Source organism: Lutra lutra, chromosome 16, assembly GCF_902655055.1.
Source record: "Lutra lutra chromosome 16, mLutLut1.2, whole genome shotgun sequence".
Lineage (NCBI taxonomy): Eukaryota > Metazoa > Chordata > Mammalia > Carnivora > Mustelidae > Lutra > Lutra lutra.
In genome coordinates, this window is record NC_062293.1 from 40,883,122 (window position 1) to 40,901,040 (window position 17,919).

General features: G+C 33.6%; 1 protein-coding gene across 2 annotated transcripts in view; it reads right to left on the reverse strand.

The window, feature by feature from the left end:
* The window catches only part of SUZ12 (SUZ12 polycomb repressive complex 2 subunit), a 42,582-nt gene that overhangs the window by 10,078 nt on the left and 14,585 nt on the right, over nt 1-17,919 (reverse strand). For both annotated transcript variants that reach the window (XM_047708100.1, XM_047708099.1), the window contains 5 exons: nt 15,050-15,099; nt 11,775-11,860; nt 9,735-9,966; nt 8,717-8,810; nt 3,330-3,435 (listed from right to left, as the gene is read on the reverse strand). In XM_047708100.1, the coding sequence (XP_047564056.1) occupies nt 3,330-3,435; nt 8,717-8,810; nt 9,735-9,966; nt 11,775-11,860; nt 15,050-15,099 (568 nt within the window). The remainder of the gene's footprint in view (nt 1-3,329; nt 3,436-8,716; nt 8,811-9,734; nt 9,967-11,774; nt 11,861-15,049; nt 15,100-17,919) is intronic.

A 17,919-nucleotide genomic window follows, 5' to 3' on the forward strand; every position in this document is an offset into this window, starting at 1 on the left:
AAGCAAAGCCTGCCAGCGTGCAACCCGTCAGATGACCAACTACTTTCTTTTTGTAAACTGAACACTTACAGCAATTAGAAATTGTCCCTGACTTCTTCGGCTTCAATGCCAGCTGCCCTGGTTTCTCCTTTTGGGTTCTGGGATTCTGAACTCTTTTGGCTTTCCTCCTCAACCTCTAATCACTTATAAGATGACTCTTCTGGTCTCCTTAATTCCTAGCTAACATTTAGCCATCTGCCCTAACCTCTCACCTATCCTTAAAGATACTTATTAGACTGATGATCACAAATTGATTCTCCGTTCTTTATACTTGAGCTCCAAAACTGTGTATCTCAACTGCCTCCTGGACATTGCCACTTGGATGACATCAATGTCACCCTGAACTGAACTAAAAATATGTTTAGACATGAATCTATTTTCTTTCTGTCCCAGGTATAATTAGTTTTGTTCCTAGCATTATCATTCTACTAGTGACCCTAACCTAAAAACTTCAGAATTACATTTGACTCCTATTTTTCTTTTGTTTCTCTTATGTAATCATCAAGAATAGATCCTTTCTACCTTATTACTACAGTATCTTAGCTGCTCTCCTCCTTCTAATTTTTACTTCTCAATTTATATATAAATTAAGATTATATAGAAGACCAACTAATCTTCTGGAAGACTGCTTTCATGCTATTTCACAGAAAGCTGTTTACTGGAGCCCCTGGGTGGCTCAGTCAGTTAAGCGTCCACCTTCAGCTCAGGTCATGATCCCACAGTCCTAGAATAAAGCCCTGCATCTGCTCCCCGCTTAGCGGGGAGTCTCCTCCCTTTGCCCCTCCCCTCTGCTCGTGCTCTCTCTCAAATAAACAAACAAAATCTTAAAAAAAAAAAAAAGAAAGAAACCTGTTTATTTTACTGCCATACAAGCCTAAACTCCTAAATCTTTATTACAAATAATCATCTTAAAACTGTAATTCTGGACAGTAATGAAATAAAAGTGTGCTTTTATAAACCAGGTTTGAAAAAGTAAGTCTCTCCATATCTAGGTATTTATCTCATAAAAATACTTGCAATGCATAAAGATACATGTACTAGTATATTCACATTTGTGAAAAGGTAAAAAAAAAAAGTTAATAAAATTGAATTATCCATTAAAATTGCATTGGTTTAGAAAATTATGGAATATTTATTTAAAAGAATACTACAAAGGTTTTAAAAAGAACTGAATCTAGATGCTTTGACTTTAAAGAGATGCCCATATCATAGTGCTTCAATTTCTTGGGAAAACCCAACAACTCCTGTATTTTCTTGTGAATAAAAACTTAAACTTTAAATAAGAAATTTAAAACATAATGAACACCTGCATGAAATTCAAACACCACAGATAAGCATAAGAAATAATTTAAAATTTCATCACCTAGAAGTAACCATTAATTTTAGAAAAAATAGGAATATATATACAATATTCAGTAAAAACTAAATACCATGGAAATCTTGTTAAAGACAATCTTTTTATATTTATTTCCAATTTCTCACTACTTTAATATTTTTGACATGATCTGTTACATCTTTTCAGTTAACCAGTTCCTAACCTTGTGACAAAAATTGAGAAACTGGGCTTAATTGCTAATGCCTATGAATACAATTAAAATGTCATCCACGTTGCCAGTCTGCCCCCCAGTAAGGCTGTCCCCAGTTATTCTCACATTGAAGCATTAGGTGTCCTCAAATCTCCAACTAGAAACTGTCAATCTTTTTGTCAAACTAGTAAAGTAGTATCTGATTTTTACATGTCTTTGAATACTAGTAAGGTTGAGTATCTTTTTAAAAGCATGCTAGCTAGTCATCTATACTTGTCACCTTAAGAACTGCATGATTGTCTTTAACCATTTTTCTAATTAGATTGCCTATTTTTCTTATTGATTTATAAAATTACAGATTTATAATAGCTTTTTGTATGTTACTTCTTCCTTGGCCTATCATTTGTTTTTAAGTTTAGATTTTTATAGTGGAGAAATGATTCACTTTCATTATTTTATGCTAACTTTCACAACATACTTGTAAGAGCTTTCTTCATATTAAATTATATTAATATTCACCTACATTTTTTCAAGTTGTAGAATACTAATTTTTACATTTATGAGTCTTCTGCAGTTTATGATGTCTAAGTTTATTTACAGATGGCTGTAATTGTGACAGTTCTGTCACAATGAATGGGGTCTCCTACACAGATCTAATACCAATTTTATCAGAGACTAAAGTCCAAAAGCACATGAAACTATTTTAAAACAATGTTTCAGGGGTGCCTGGATGGCTCAGCGGGTTAAAGCCTCTGCCTTCGGCTCAGGTCATGATCTCAGGGTCCTGGGATTGAGCCTCACATCGGACTCTCTGCTCAGCAGGGAAGCCTGCTTCCTCCTCTCTCTGCCTGCCTCTCTGCCTACTTGTGATCTCTCTCTGTCAAATAAATAAATAAAATCTTTAAAAAAACAAACAAAAAAAAACAATGTTTCAGTGATCCAACTCATCTATGTTTACTGTACCATACAATTTAAAGGTTTGTGGGGTTTTTTTTTGTTGTTGTTGTTGTTTTTACCTTAATAGTATGTTCTATTATCTGGTAAGTAAATGTTTTTAGAAAACTTCCACAATATTCCTTTGAAACTAATTTTAAGGCTTTAAAAACTCCTGGGATTTTGCTTGTGATAGTACACTGGCCTAATATATCTGGAAATAAATGACGTCATTATTCTGTTGCGTCTGCCTACCCAAGAAATATATTTATTCTTTCAAGTCTCAGAAAAGTTACTTTAAATTTGATTCATCTCGGTTCTGCAAATTTCTTGACAAATGTATTATTGGTCATCGTTATGTTGCCTGCTGTTACTATAAGCAGGATTTACAACAATTTGTTGTGGTGGTGGTGGTGGTGGTCATTGTTTTTAAGTTAGCTAACACAGTGTAGTACTGGTTTCGGGTACAATAGTAGTTAACATTTATTGAGCACTTATTTTATGCCAGGCATGGTGCTAAGCATATTTATTTCATTTAATCCATCAATTCTATGCCTCGTTTTCTAGATGAGAAAACTGAGACACAAAAGCTTAAATAACCTGCCAGAATGCCACACAGCCAGGGAGTGAAGATCTGAACCTGGAAGTCTAGCTCCAAGGTCAGCGCTTTCCATTGAATACTCTGACTAGGTAATCTTTATTTGTATCTTTCAAAGTATAAAAACAAAGGACTCTTTACTTCCAACATGAATTTGCATCTGGGAAAGAAAACATCAATCAAAAATGGGAGTTCATGACTATAACGTGCTCCGCCTTCTAAGCAGTCCATACCTTCCCATCAAGAATAGTCTCCCATGTTGCTCTTTTCTTGCTTATTGGACATTCTTCCATTTCCTGCATGGCTACTTCATATTCCCCATCTAAAAGCTGTAAGCGCCTGTTAGACAAACACATACACTTTAAAGTAACCTGTGTATTATTGTTAAGTACACAAATTCTACATATTTAGATTTACACTAAAAAGCATTTATTAAATTTATAAACTAGCTTACACACCCAACAAAACTTTGAAATATACCTACTCTCCATTCCTGACAAAAGCAATTTTAATGATTTGCACTAGTAATTATTACTACTAGAGAATTACTTCATTACTGTAGCTACTCAGACATAACTTATTATGTACTAATATATAATAATATGCCTAAATTCTCAAAACTTGGTAAATTTTAAACATTAAGTATAAAGCACGAGTGTAGGCTTTATACTTTAATGAAATGGGATAACAACAGTGTTATAATACTTGCCTTAGGTAACCACTAAGAATTATGCCTCTGTCATTTCTGACTATTGAAAAAATTTGAACTAGAATTCTTGACTTTCATTCATGACCAATAAACTTGATGATTATGACTCTGGTAACTCTAAGATCCTGGGGGCACCTGGCACATATAGGTGCTCAATAAACATTTCATGGATGAATAAATGAAAGAAATACCAGTTGAATCAAAGAATTATGCCCATACTCACAGTACAGTTTTAATGTATGTGTACATATATGTGTGTTTATATACAGTTTGCGTTACTTTTTTTCATACCTTTAAACACTGGTAACACTACCAACCTAAACACCATTCTTCAACCATGCTCAATAATTAACTGTACGTCACAAGAATCTGGCTTCTCCTCATCAGTCTTGGAGTAGTTCTGTTAGGTGGTAACAACTAACATTTATTGAGTGCTTACTATGTGCCAGGCATTATTTGAAAGACTTTGCATGTTTCATTTAATCTTCCCAACTCTATGAAGTAGATTATTCCACTTTTCAGAAGAAGAAACTGAGGCAGAGAGATTAAGTAGCTCGCCTTAAGATGATGAAGTAGCCAGAGCTAGCAACAGAATCTGGGTAGTCTAAGTCTGACCTTAATACCAAATGATTTTGAGGCTTAAGAATTTTTGTCTTTACACTATGAGCCTTGAGTTATTCTACTTCAACAGTATAGCAGTAAAGCTATTCAACTTAACATTTTAAAAAGCTATTCTTATGTATTTGTATAGGTAATAATACACTCATATATTTCTAAACTCAAATGAAGCTTCCCTCATGCGTTTACATGGCTGTATGATATTGTTTTACAGTTGTGCATTTGATAGCTACAATCCAGTTTGCTCTCCTACCTGTAGTGCATGAGGAGGCCCTTTTTTCCCCACAGCCTCATCAACAGTGCTTTATCAGTTTTTTGATCTCTGCCAAACTGGTAAGTGAAAAAATGACATCTCAGTGTACTTTTATATTCAGATGTCTTATCTTTTAACTGTTTAAGAACCACATATGTTTTCCTTTTTTGTAAACATTTTAATTTTATCTCTTAATCATTCTTCTACTAGGCTGTGGTATTTTTCTTAATGAGTATGATCTTATTATATTAAAGAAATGAGACATCAATCTATAGTAGGAGTTGAAATTAATTCTCCCTTGTCATTTTATTTTTGACTTAGCTTTTGTTTTCAGAATAAGTTTTTAATTTTGCTCTGTATTTCATACTTTTTCTATATGGCTTTTGAATTGTAGTCATTGTTTAAGGAGACTTTAACCTCTCTGAGACTATAAAAAGAACTTTTTACACATCTAACTCCTGAGATCTTGGGTTGTAAATACTTTTCCTCCATTAAAAGGAATCAAGACTAGCAGTGTCTGACTGGCTCAGTCAGAAGAACATGCAACTCTTTATCCTGGGGTTTTGAGTTCAAGCCCCATGCTGGGTGTAGAGATTACTTAATGTTATTGGGCTCCCACCACTTAAAAAAAGGGGGGGGGGCAGGAGGTTGGGGGGCCCTTCTGGCTTAAGCATCTGATTCCTCGTTTCGGCTCAGGTCATGATCTGAGGGTCATGAGATCAAGCCCAACCCCATGTCTGGCTCTGCACTGAGCAGAGCCTACTTGACACCCCTCGTTCCCACTCATGCATGCTTGCTCTCTCTCAAATAAATAGAATCTTTAAAAAAAAAAAAAAAAAAAAAAAAAAAAAAGGAATCAAGACTCTGAAGAAATGGCCAATTCCAGAGTAGAAGTACAAGAAGGAAAATGTAAGCCTGGGGTATCTTACTATTCAGAAAATAAGGAAAAACAAACAATAAATAAAAGTTAAGTAAAAAAGCCAAATGGGACCCTATTTAGAGGGCTCCTCCAGAGTAAGTCTGGGACAACGTGAGTATTAAAATGAGTGACAACATGAGTAGATTAAAGCAGAATGAATAAAAATGGCATCTGTTATTTGATTAAGAAGAAATACTGATTAAAATACCGATAAAAAATGAGTTGAGGAATGTTCTTCTATTTTATAGAAAAAATGCCTGTAAACATGGAAGAAATGATGGAATATTTAACATTTTGGCAACTGCCATAGGAAAATTTTTTCAAACAAGAATCATTGATGGATGCTACACTATTGGGTGGAAGGTTGTTGGGGAGAAAATGCACATTTACCCAGTTGAAAGTGAGATTACCAGAGATGACGTATTAATTAATTTAAAGGGAAAAGATATCATTACAATGGTGAAATACTGTGAACACCACCTTAACCAAGTGATCAAACCTAATTTTACCTGCATCTGTGATGTACACAGAGAATACATCACAATTCAGTGTATCCTTCCCAAAATGTTTAACCTGAATCTAATCATAAACTGATAGACATTTTGGAAAACTAAAGGTCTGTATTAAAAAGTTTCACAAATAATAACGAAAAGAGAAAGACAGACTCATAAATACAGAAAATAAACTAGCAATTGCCAGAGGGAAGGAGTGTGGGGGATAAGCAAAATAGGTGAAGGGGATTAGGAAGTGAAAATTTCCAGTTATAAAATAAGTAGGTCACAGAGATGAGAACTACTACATACGGAACACAATGAATAATACTTAATAACTTTCTATGGTGACTACACTTGTGGTGAGCATGGCAAAATGTATGGCTTGTTGGAAACACTATGTTGTACACCTGAAAGGACATTCATGGGTCAACTATACTTCAATGTAAAAAAAAGGGCAATATACGAATTATAATTAACAACAATGAAAAGTGTCACAAAAGGCAAAAAGAAAAGAGAAAACAAAGGGTTGGAGAACTATCCCAAACAGAAGAAGACTGAATAGATATGGCAACTTCCCACAGATTGCAACCCTTGGGGTAGGGGTGGGACAGCTACAAGAAGCATTATTGTGGTCGACTGGGGATAGTATTTGTTGTGTTATGTTAAAGTTACTGAGTATCACAGGTGTATTGTGGTTATGAAGGACTGTCCTTGTTTTTAGGAGATACATACACTGAAATGTTTAGGAGTGAGGAATGAAGTAGAGTGTCAACTTTCAAATGGCTAAGCACAAGAATAAAATACACACTCACAAATAAAGCAAATGTGATAAAATGTTAATGAGTGACTGATGAATTCTAGGTGAGGGTATGTGGGTATTAATGATTTTCTATATTGTTCGACTTTTTTATGGTTTAGAAATTTTCAAAATAATTGGGGGAAAATTCTCCCATGGTTTCTACTTGGTACCATTACTCATTAAATAGAAAGCAGTATTTCATACATACAAGCAATAGCTTAATACACGTGTAAGGCAGAAATAATTTTTAAAAAGGACACAACACCCATCCCAATGCTGCCTAAAACAGAACACTGACCAACACCAATGAAGCGCAGTATCACGTCCTAGTTGCTTCTCCCATAGACATAACAACAATTTCCTAAAACATGTTTCTATTATTTCCCATGTAAATCTCTAACCTACAAATTTCTGACTTTAAAAAGACACTATCTTGGGGCGCCTGGGTGGCTCAGTGGGTTAAGCCACTGCCTTCGGCTCAGGTCATGATCTCAGGGTCCTGGGATCGAGTCCCGCATTGGGCTCTCTGCTCAGCAGGGAGCCTGCTTCCCTCTCTCTCTCTCTGCCTGCCTCTCTGTCTGCTTGTGATCTCTCTCTGTCCAAAAAAAAAAAAACAACTTAAAAAAAAAAAAAAAAAAAAAACAACTTAAAAAAAAAAAAGACACTATCTTGGTTTAATATAAAGTGATATATTTGAATAGTAATATTAAGTGATTTATTCTAAGACAATACAGCAATACAGTAGCCAGCATTTATGGCATCTTTGCTTTCCTATTAAAAGCCTTGTAACTTTCTTTACTTGGTGGCTAACGCGACACTCAGTACTTTTTAAAGAGTAGGAGGAATGTACTAATTGCTTTACTTGCCACTTTCCCCTATGCCTAACAGTGAACTGTGTTAATTACCAGCAAGCAGCTGGAAACAAGAACTCATAGCACATTACAGGTTCCATTCTCTGATGCTGTCAAAAAAGAATGCTGCCTTTGCCTCCTAAATATTTTTTTACTAGCACTGAGATGCTTCACTCTCCAGTGGAAAAAAAACTGGAGATGATGACAAATTCAGGTATTCTTTGCTACCCTGTGCCAAATGCACAGAGCCATACGATGATGACACACAGATTTCTTCCTTAGTTTTATAAGTAAATACATAACCTCAAGATTTACACAGGGCCCACTTCATTCAGGTCTCTTTCAAATATTACCTTCTCCTAGACCTACCTTTCTCTATAAAACAACCATTTATTCTTTTTCTTCACAGCACTCACCAATAGTGAGTTGGTATAATTTTTGGGTGGTGGTGTGTTTCTTCCACTAGAAGGTAAGCCCCATGAAGGCAGGGATTTTGATGCCTTTTCACTGCCTAAAACAGTATCTGACAAAGAGCAGACACTCAGAAGTGACATGCCTAATAATCTTAACTGAGCCATTCAAATAGCAACTCATCCATGTTTACTGCTTCCTATGTGACAGAGAAAAATTCAGTATTTACAAACTTGTTTTATCATTTTTAAGAATGAAGAGAAACAGGCACCTAGGTGGCTCAGTCGTTAAGCGTCTGCCTTTGGCACAGGTCATGATCCCAGGGTCCTGGGATCGAACCCCGTGTCAGGCTCCCTGCTCAGTGGGAAGCCTGCTTCTCCCTCTCCCACTTCCCCTGCTTGTGTTCCCTCTCTTGCTGTGTCTCTCTTTGTCAAATAAAAAAATAAAATCTTAAAAAAAAGGAATAAAGAGAAACAAAGGCAAAGAAAACACCACCACTATATTATCCTTCAGAATAAAAACATTTCTAGAACATTATGGGAGCCTCAGGTGTCCATCAACATTACCTGTTTTTATCAAATACTGTCATTTGTGCAACAAATGTCTTTTCCCCATCTTCACGATTTCGTTTTCTTCTAGCTGGAAGTTCTTCATTGACATCTGAATTTCACAAACATTTCTTATGAGTCAAATATTCAAACACAAAGGTATTTTTCTATGATATGGTCCCTAATCCTAAATTAGGTACAAATTACAATTTGTGATATAATGTTAAGACTTACATTTTTCAATTTTATGTTTTACCATATGTGTGTCCTTACTAGGCAAGGAGAAAAAATCCTCACTTATGGTTACTTTTCAAATTCAAAGGCTACTTCAAGACTCAAAGATTATTTCCCCAAAGGTGCCTCTCACTGAATTTCACATATACCTCTATTATCTCACTCATGATTTTGCTACAATTATTTATATCTATCTCTGCAAGCTAGGTCAGCTTTTGAGAGCTTCTGGAGGACAGGGCTGAATATTTTAATGATCTTTGTATTCCGGGCACTTATGTGCTGGTTGAATGATTACCTCAAAAGTAGATTCAGCTGGGAAGATAGAGGGATATATGTGATAAGCAAATACAATAAAATCTTAATTACAGAATATTAGTGTAGGTAAACAAATATTTACTATATAAAACTCTTCAGACAGTTATATACATATGAAATTTTTCACAATAAAATGTCATGTGTGGGGGGTAGGAATGAATTCATTGTTTTGTTTGCTGAGGGACTAATGGGAAATACCAGTCTTCTCCATCCAGTGTTCACTATATATTTTTTTACTCCATGAAATATGTTTCATCATGTAAAAATGAGAACTTTACAGATTAAATACCTAGTACAGCACAACAGCCAACCATTTAAAAATCCAGGGTAATCTACCGTAAAATTAATTATCTCATCAGACTGTAAAATATCTGCAAATAAAGGTCATTTCACGCTTTTGGAATGCATGCAATTTACTTCTAGTTCTGCACCATTTTCTTCCTTGGGAAAGCAAAGTTTAAGATAAAACTATTAAAATAAAAATTACCAATATTTTCATTGGTTTCTCCATTAATCATTCCATTAAACTCTCTTCTTCCCGGACGAGTCACTCTAAATAGCAATGAGTAAGACTTCACCATATGGCTGTTACTAGGTTCAAATTCATTACTGGAAACTGCAAGGGACGGGAAATTTCCAGGTTTTGTTTGATTGAGATCAGGATTCAAAGGCACCTGCTTTTTACCTGTAGGAACTTGCCTTATTGGACAACTTACATCCTGCAAAGGCAAAGATTATGAAATTATACTTATTTATGCATATGCAATTATTACAAGAATTAAAATAAAACTTATAATCACAGATATAGGAAACATCATTACCAAATGGCATGCTAAAATTCTAATCATACTTCTGAAAATTGTGATGAAGGAAAAAGAAAATTTGGAACAGCTATATCCCAAATATTAACAACTGAGGATTTCTCTAATATAATGAAAATAATGATACAGTATATAAAATATTTAGCTGATGGTGATCTGAAATAGTTTCAAGTTAGACATATGGAATTAAAACCATGCTTAAAATGTTAAGCTCATATAAATTAATAATCTTTTCCCTTAAATTTTCTATTTTAACAAAATAATTGATAGGACCATTAGAAATGAAAAAAGAATTATAAAAACACCACTGTCAATGTTACAAAGTATTAAATCCATGTATTTAAATGTTGCTTAATAGGAGCAATATTGTTCATCTTATGAATAATATTCTGTAGAAATTATATAACTGGAGTTATGCTTAAATAGCTGAAAAATTGGAAGATATGAAAGACCTTTATAACAAGATAGTAGCTTCTTTTTGAAAACCAAATACATTCTTATTCTAACAAAAAAATTCTACAAGAGTATAAAATGAGAAATATTTAAGTTTCCCCCACCTCCTCCAGGTCCTATACTCCAGAGATGACTAATATTAGCAGTTGGTTGCGTATATCCTTCTAAGCAAATGTTTACATCTATTATTTTTTGAAACACAAAAAGGACACTACAATTGTAGTCACATTTTTTTGCCTGCATCTTCAAGAATGTTCACATCACTGTTTATCATGCATATGGGGATTGCATGGGAGGGAGAATGGTATTTCTTAACTTTGAAGTTTTGAATGTATACTTAAAACTGTTGTCTCCTAATCACCTTAGTCCACTCCGTATGAGTGCTTTAGTAGTGCTCAAGTCCTGTGTAACCTTATTATGATTTTGGAAGAATGTCAAAACAGGAATCTCTATACAGGTCATTCCTAATCCTAAAATACGCAAGATCTTAAGGCTACTAAAAGTACTGGTTGCTGAGAAAATTTAACCATCCTAACGTGTTTCTGTGGTGAATGATTTCACCTTATAAATAGAAATTTGAGGCAATGTATTAATAGATCAATGGCCAGTAACACTGGCAACAGAATTTCTTTGCTCGAGAGTAGTGTTACAAGAGGTAATCCTTTTGGGAAAAACTCTCACAGCTCTTATTTTGGGAAAAACTCTCACAGCTCTTACTTAAATTTCAATTCGTACAAACTGCTAAAAAGCTAAGAGATCAAAGTGATAGGGAAGCATCTGATTTTATGTCCTAAGATGCTAAAATATAGCTTCTTCCCTTCACTGTCAAACTCCTATAGCAGAGAGTTTAATGCAGATACCTCAGCTGCCCAGAAAAAAACATTAAGATCTAGGAGGTTGGCAAAAAAGGTTATCATTTTTCTAATTCAGCCATCAACATCTTTAAAAGCTTTCAAGGTATGGGGTACCTCAGTGGCACAGTCGGTTGGGCATCCGACTCTTGGTTTCAATTCAGGTTGTGATCTCAGGAATGTGGGATTGAGCCCCACCTTGGGCTCTGCCCTCCGTGCTTGTATCACAGAGTCGGCTTGGGACTCTCCTCCCACCCCCACCCCTACATGCTCTCTCTTAAAAAAAAAAAAAAAAAAAAAAAAGGAAAAGCTTTCAAAGTTTAAAAGCACAATATATATGCATGAACATACTCAATTAAAAAATTATTCCACATAATCTACCAATATTGTGTCATATGTTACCTTTCTTTTTTTGTGGCAAACTTTCACAAGCAGGACTTCCAAGGTAACAGAATTTTGTTCATTTTCTGAGTTTTGTGATGGCTTATCTAAATAGAAAATCAATACTTTAAAATGTTTTTGTTTAAAAACATAAATACCATACTCATTTTCCTAAGAAGTCTGGGCATTTCAGACAAAAAGACTTCCTATAATAAAGATTTCCCAGAAGTTTACTCATTTTTTGCCCCAAAATCAGTTCGAATTTGTAGCAAACTCTTTAAAACCCTTTATATATAAAGTCATTTAAACAAACTTTTCACAATACAACTATAATTACCTTCATATAATACTGTGATTTTCTTTTGATTCAAATAAGATGTTTAATTATTTTAATTAATGCTAAAACATTTACTGATTATATGGATATAAAGATTTAACATTTATGATAAAAAGAGAATATAATAAACTGCTAGTCAAAAGTATTTTTGACAAATACAGTTAAAGCTTCTTGGCAGAAAACACAAATGAAATATTCAAGAGACAACCACACACAAACATTTTAAATTTTTTTCCTTCTCCCATAATCTATTAATAGAAAAATTACTTAAAGATATACTTAAATTGAACTAGTTAGTATTACATCTGTTTTATTTTGAATGCACAGCAATAGCAAACCAAAAAGTTCTTGGATTTGACTAGGACTTGTGATCAAAGGATTAAAATAATGGATTTCATATGTAAAAGTTATATAAACAATTATATTATCATTTCACAAGAAAGATAGCTAGTTTTTTACTTTTTCCCTAGAATTTCTCTAAAGCCTGAGCAGGACAGCTAAATTTAGGATATTATTTACTACATAGGGGAATCTCTCTCGGTTTACAAAGTTCAGGGATTTTAATTTTAAATAATTGTTTATATTCTCTGTATCAATTAACTGACAAAGGCTTTTGCAAATTAAGGTTCTCGAATACTTCTCTGTAACTTACTTGTCTTTAATCCCAGAGGCATTAATAGTTCAAACTATTTTAATCAATCATTACTAGGTTTCAATAATATATAGAACTACGACAACAGATGAATCTACAAACAAAAATAATTTTCCTTCTGAGATTTTGCACAATGCTTTTTTCTACTTAAAAACATTCTTACGTAGGGTGTGTACATAAGATACATTTCAATCAGTCTCTTCGAAAGTTGTAAACTTTCAAAGTAAAAAAACTTTAATATGAAAAAAAAAATTTCAGTGTTTAAAATGCAGTAACAAAAATGCTCTCCAAACCATAATCACCATGAAAATAGTACCCTAATAATCTTTGTGTATTCATTCTAAGCAGTTTCAAGTAGTAATTGCTAAACAAAAGTCTTCATTTAAAAACAAAAGGAAAAAATACTCAGATTTTAGGGATCTTGATGTTGGTTTTCTATCTTGATTTCTTAAAAATATTATTTAAAAAAAAAAACTACAAATATACCTTGATTAGACAAGAGAGGCAATATAGCTGCTTCTTCCCAACTTCCACTAATTTTCAAAGTTATAATGGGAAATTATTTTCTGGAAACAGAAGTATCAACAGAGTTTACTTTCTCATTTACCTCAGTAACATCAAGAAAAAAAAACTTCAAGTGATTCTGAGCAATTCTGAACTCTATGTATTTTGTCATGTAGACAGGAAAAAAGTTTCATCCAATGAATTTAAACTAATTCAAGTAAAATTAATTAAACTTAAATATTAATCAAGTAACAGTATTAATTAGTAAATATTCATTAATATCCATCATCTATTTCAGTTATGGATAACTTACATATATTTTATGTATGTCCCTGGGAACAAAGGGCTAACAAACCTATAAAATTCAAACTATAAGCTTTAAAGTATTAGAGTCCATGTACTTTAAAAGTACAACAGAAAACCAAGTATAAAGAATGATTAGAAATAAGGACTCTATAAGACGGTTATAAGTAATTAAGGAAAAAACATAAAAATGCTACGCAGTTTACTTCTATATAAAAATGGATCAGATCTAAGGCAAAGCCAGAAGTAAAGTTACAGTAGTTAACAGAGCTATGACCAGATTTCAAACTTACATAAAAAACCTGACTTAGTTATCAAACTATTCTAATATAACCATATTATTATTAAACTTTGTTTCTTACTAAACAATACCAAAGATGATCACCTTGACATGTTTCTTAAAAAGATGTCATTCCATTACACAATAAAGATGGATTAACTCAAGCAGCATTTTACTCAATTTGAAACCAACTGAAACTTTACCTAGCATGCTTTTACCTCTTTTAATGAAGTACATTTAAGACTATATACTTTTCTTTGTAAAATATCTAAAATATTGATATATCCCTTTGGTAGCAGTGGTTGTTTCTATTGTTTTATTAATGTAAAAAAAAACACAATGCAATACCATCAACTAAAAACGTTCACACAGAAAGGATTCTACTCAGGGCACTCTTCACCTAGTTCAGGTTCTAAGACAATTTAAAGTCCAAAAAATATTGGAAATAAAAAATAGTAAAACTTAAGAAATTTAATTGAAGATTTTCCCATTATTTTCTAGTTATAATCTCTAGGAAGATGATGGCTCTAAATTGAGTAAGATAATGTTATATAGTTTTTTTTTTTAAATATCAACAGTTAGTGTCCTAACAAGTATGGTTTTTTAGAGATAAGAACTGGAATTTCATTTTAGATATAAGCCACATACAGAAACATTTACCTTTAAGAATGATTACACACAACATTGAATAATTTTAACAATTTCAAAATCTACTTAAAACTTAAATGGCTAGCAGGAAACAATAAGGAAACCAGGCTATGAACAGGATTTTATATATACGGTCTACCTACCAAAGCTTTTAAGCCAGTTTTTAAAAATCTGTTCTTCAAACAACCTATTTCTGAATCATCTTGGTGCTTTATTAAAATGCAGACTCCTAACTTTATCAAAATCCTACTAGATCCAAGTCTTCGTCCAGGTATACAGATTTTAAACAAATTGCCAAAACATTTTTGGCACACACAAAATTTAAGAACTTCTTACTTTTAAAATTTAAATAGGTACAAGTTACATCTTCCACATCCCACCATTGACCACATAAAGCAGTAACTGAAACCGCTGGACAAGTCAACTAAAGAAACGGAATTATCAGAATCAACCTTTCTTCCACTAAGTATAATTTTATAAATTTACACACACACACAAAATAATTTCTTTTTTTACATTCACTGAAGTGTTTTATTGTTAGAATGCCAATGTATTTACTTTTAAGTACATACCATTTTTGTGGAAGAAACCAGTAAATGTAAGCTGCAGATGGGCTGACAAGCTAAAAAAAAACAAACCAAAAGTTTATCACTTTAATGCTCTATAATAAAAATAGCCCTAAACTTTAAAAAAGTAACACTGAAATCAAAGTTACTTCAGCTAATTTATAATGTTTGATTTTCTTATTCTTAACTGTGCAAGCCCATGACTCTACACATTGTCTATGTACATAAAAACAAAACAACCCAACATAAAACAACACACAAAAACACCAAAGGAGTACATCAGAAAAAAAGATTACCAAATGAGGGGCAAGAGTATTTATACTGTGCTTTAGTACTCTCCCTATAAAATATGGACACATTTCCCCTCCCACCCCTGAAAAGAAAATTCTGATAAGGATAGCTGAGTTCATGCAAAAGTATCTGAATATTTTAAAGCTATGGAAATTCAATCTCCTAACAAATCAAACAGAACCATCACTTTCTTCTTCCATTAGGGGTAAAATATACAATTATAGATCTGCTATAGATTTGTAATTTATTGTTTCAACACGTCATTCTCATTTACTTTTAGAAGCAATAGAAAAGGAAACAAATTATACTGATCCTTTTGAAAGTTATCAACTAACAACAGAAAAACTATTAAGACAGAATAAACAAAAACATTCATAGGTTTCTGTAGTACCTTTAAACTGCAAAAGAGAGCAATCAGTTAATCAGAAGCCATTCAAAACTTTCTAGAACAGTTTTTGTCATGTGATAGACACCAGATTATAGAGGGCCAGACAGAACAGATGTTGGGGGAATGGAAGCAATACTGATTCCTTACCAAAAAAATGGACTAGTGTAAAAGGCAGTAAGGTGACATTCTAGTTATTCTTATAATCAGAGGCGAAGAGTTATAAAAAGACATTGAGGCCAGAGAGTTTTAAGGAGCAAGTAATGACTGAAAACAAGGACGTATTATAAAGAAGTTAGCTTTATAACTCTGCCCAGGATTCGTCTTTCTTAGAGAAGTAAGAGGACGGTGATCCTTCAACAGAAGATGTGAGAATGCCTCTATCTTCTTACTGAGGTAAGCCATGAAACTGTATGCTAAAAATCTACAGGGTGGGGGCGCCTGGGTGGCTCAGTTGGTTAAGCAACTGCCTTTGGCTCAGGTCTTGATCTAGGGGTCCTAGGACTGAGTCCTGCATCGGGCTCCCTGCTCAGCGGGAGTGTGCTTCTCCTTCTCCCACTCTCCCCTGCTTGTGCTCTTTCTCTCTCTCTCTCTCTCTGACAAATAAAATCCTAAAAACAAAAAAACCCAAAACCCTAAACCAAACCAAAACAAAAAACTACAGGGTGGAGGTTCTCAAAGGGCATTTCCAGAACAGTACTAAGAAAAGTATGTCAGAATATCAGCAGAGGACAAAATGACTATGAAGGGTGCAACCAGAGTTCTGAAAGCATAAATATGAGAGAAAATGAAGAATAACAACTATAACTTAAGTATCAACAAAATAAAAATGGTACACAATGGGATTCTTGAAAACAGGTAATTCATGTATATTACTTTCAGACATGAATCAGATATATTTTGAAAACACATAAGGAGTGGGAAAAAGGAGGGTGGACCATAAAACGGACATGAGGAAATTTTTAGGAATCTTTATCTTGACTGTGGTGGGTGTTACCTATGTATAGTTGTCCAAATTTAGAACTATATACCAAAGAGACTGAATCTAACTGTATGTAATTAATACTTCAAAAAAAGTACATTAAGGGGACAGACTGTAGAAGCCCAAAGGAATTTTTCATGATGATGGAAACATTCTACATCTTGATCATGGTTATGGTTATGTAAGTGTATACATTTGTCAAAACTCTAACTATATATTTAAGGTGGGTGTATTTAACTGAATGTTAGTTATACCCAAAGCTGATTTTAAAAAGTGTTATCTGCCATCTACAAAATCTATGTGCCATTTTACTAAAAAATAACTAGCGTTCTCCTATAAAAATAGTTCCATAATGTTACCTTACAAACCAGAATTAGCAAAACTCCAAAACATAACTGAAGACAAAGAGGAATATTCTATAATTTCCACATGTTAGAAGATAATCCATTAGTCACAAATAATTTATCCCATTCTTAGTTGCATGACTTAAACGTACATACCAAGGCCACGTTAATTTTCTTAAAACCCCATTCTGAATGTATCATTCCTCTCCCCAAATATTCCAATGAGTCCCCAAATGCCAAGTCTTTTGTCTAATTGCTATCTGTTATATAGCTCCTATTTCTTTTTATCTCTGCTAAAGCCTATATAGGAATAAACAGGTCAGGATGGTAGACAGAAAAATCCAAGTTTAAATTCTGGCTCCAGTTATTAGCCGTGACCTGATATCTGTAAGATGAGGAAATGACCTCTCTTAAGAGGTCTGTTTTATAAAGTATCCATCAAAGTACTCTTTCCCTCTTCTATAATGACTCCAATCCCCAACCATCCCAGAGCTTAATGATCACAGCTTAATCTCAAGTATTTGTATATACCACTTTTTTGTCACTCTTCTTTCACATACATATTACCTTTTGAGACAATCTTTTTATTACATCAGTTTCCCTAGCACCTAGCAGTGTCTTACAGAAAGGCACTCAACATACTTTCGGAAGAACAGCAATGTCCTCCTAGAGCAAGATTTTCTTGTTCTTAAACTCTATGTCCAACATGGGGCTCAAACTCATGACCCTGAGATCAAGAGTCACATGCTCTATGCAATGAGTCAGCCGATTGTTCCTAGAGTAACAGATATTTTAAGGTCAGGGATCATGACCCATTACACTGTAGTGCTTATAGTGTTATTTAGATTGTTTTTATAGAAAATAATGTTCTGGG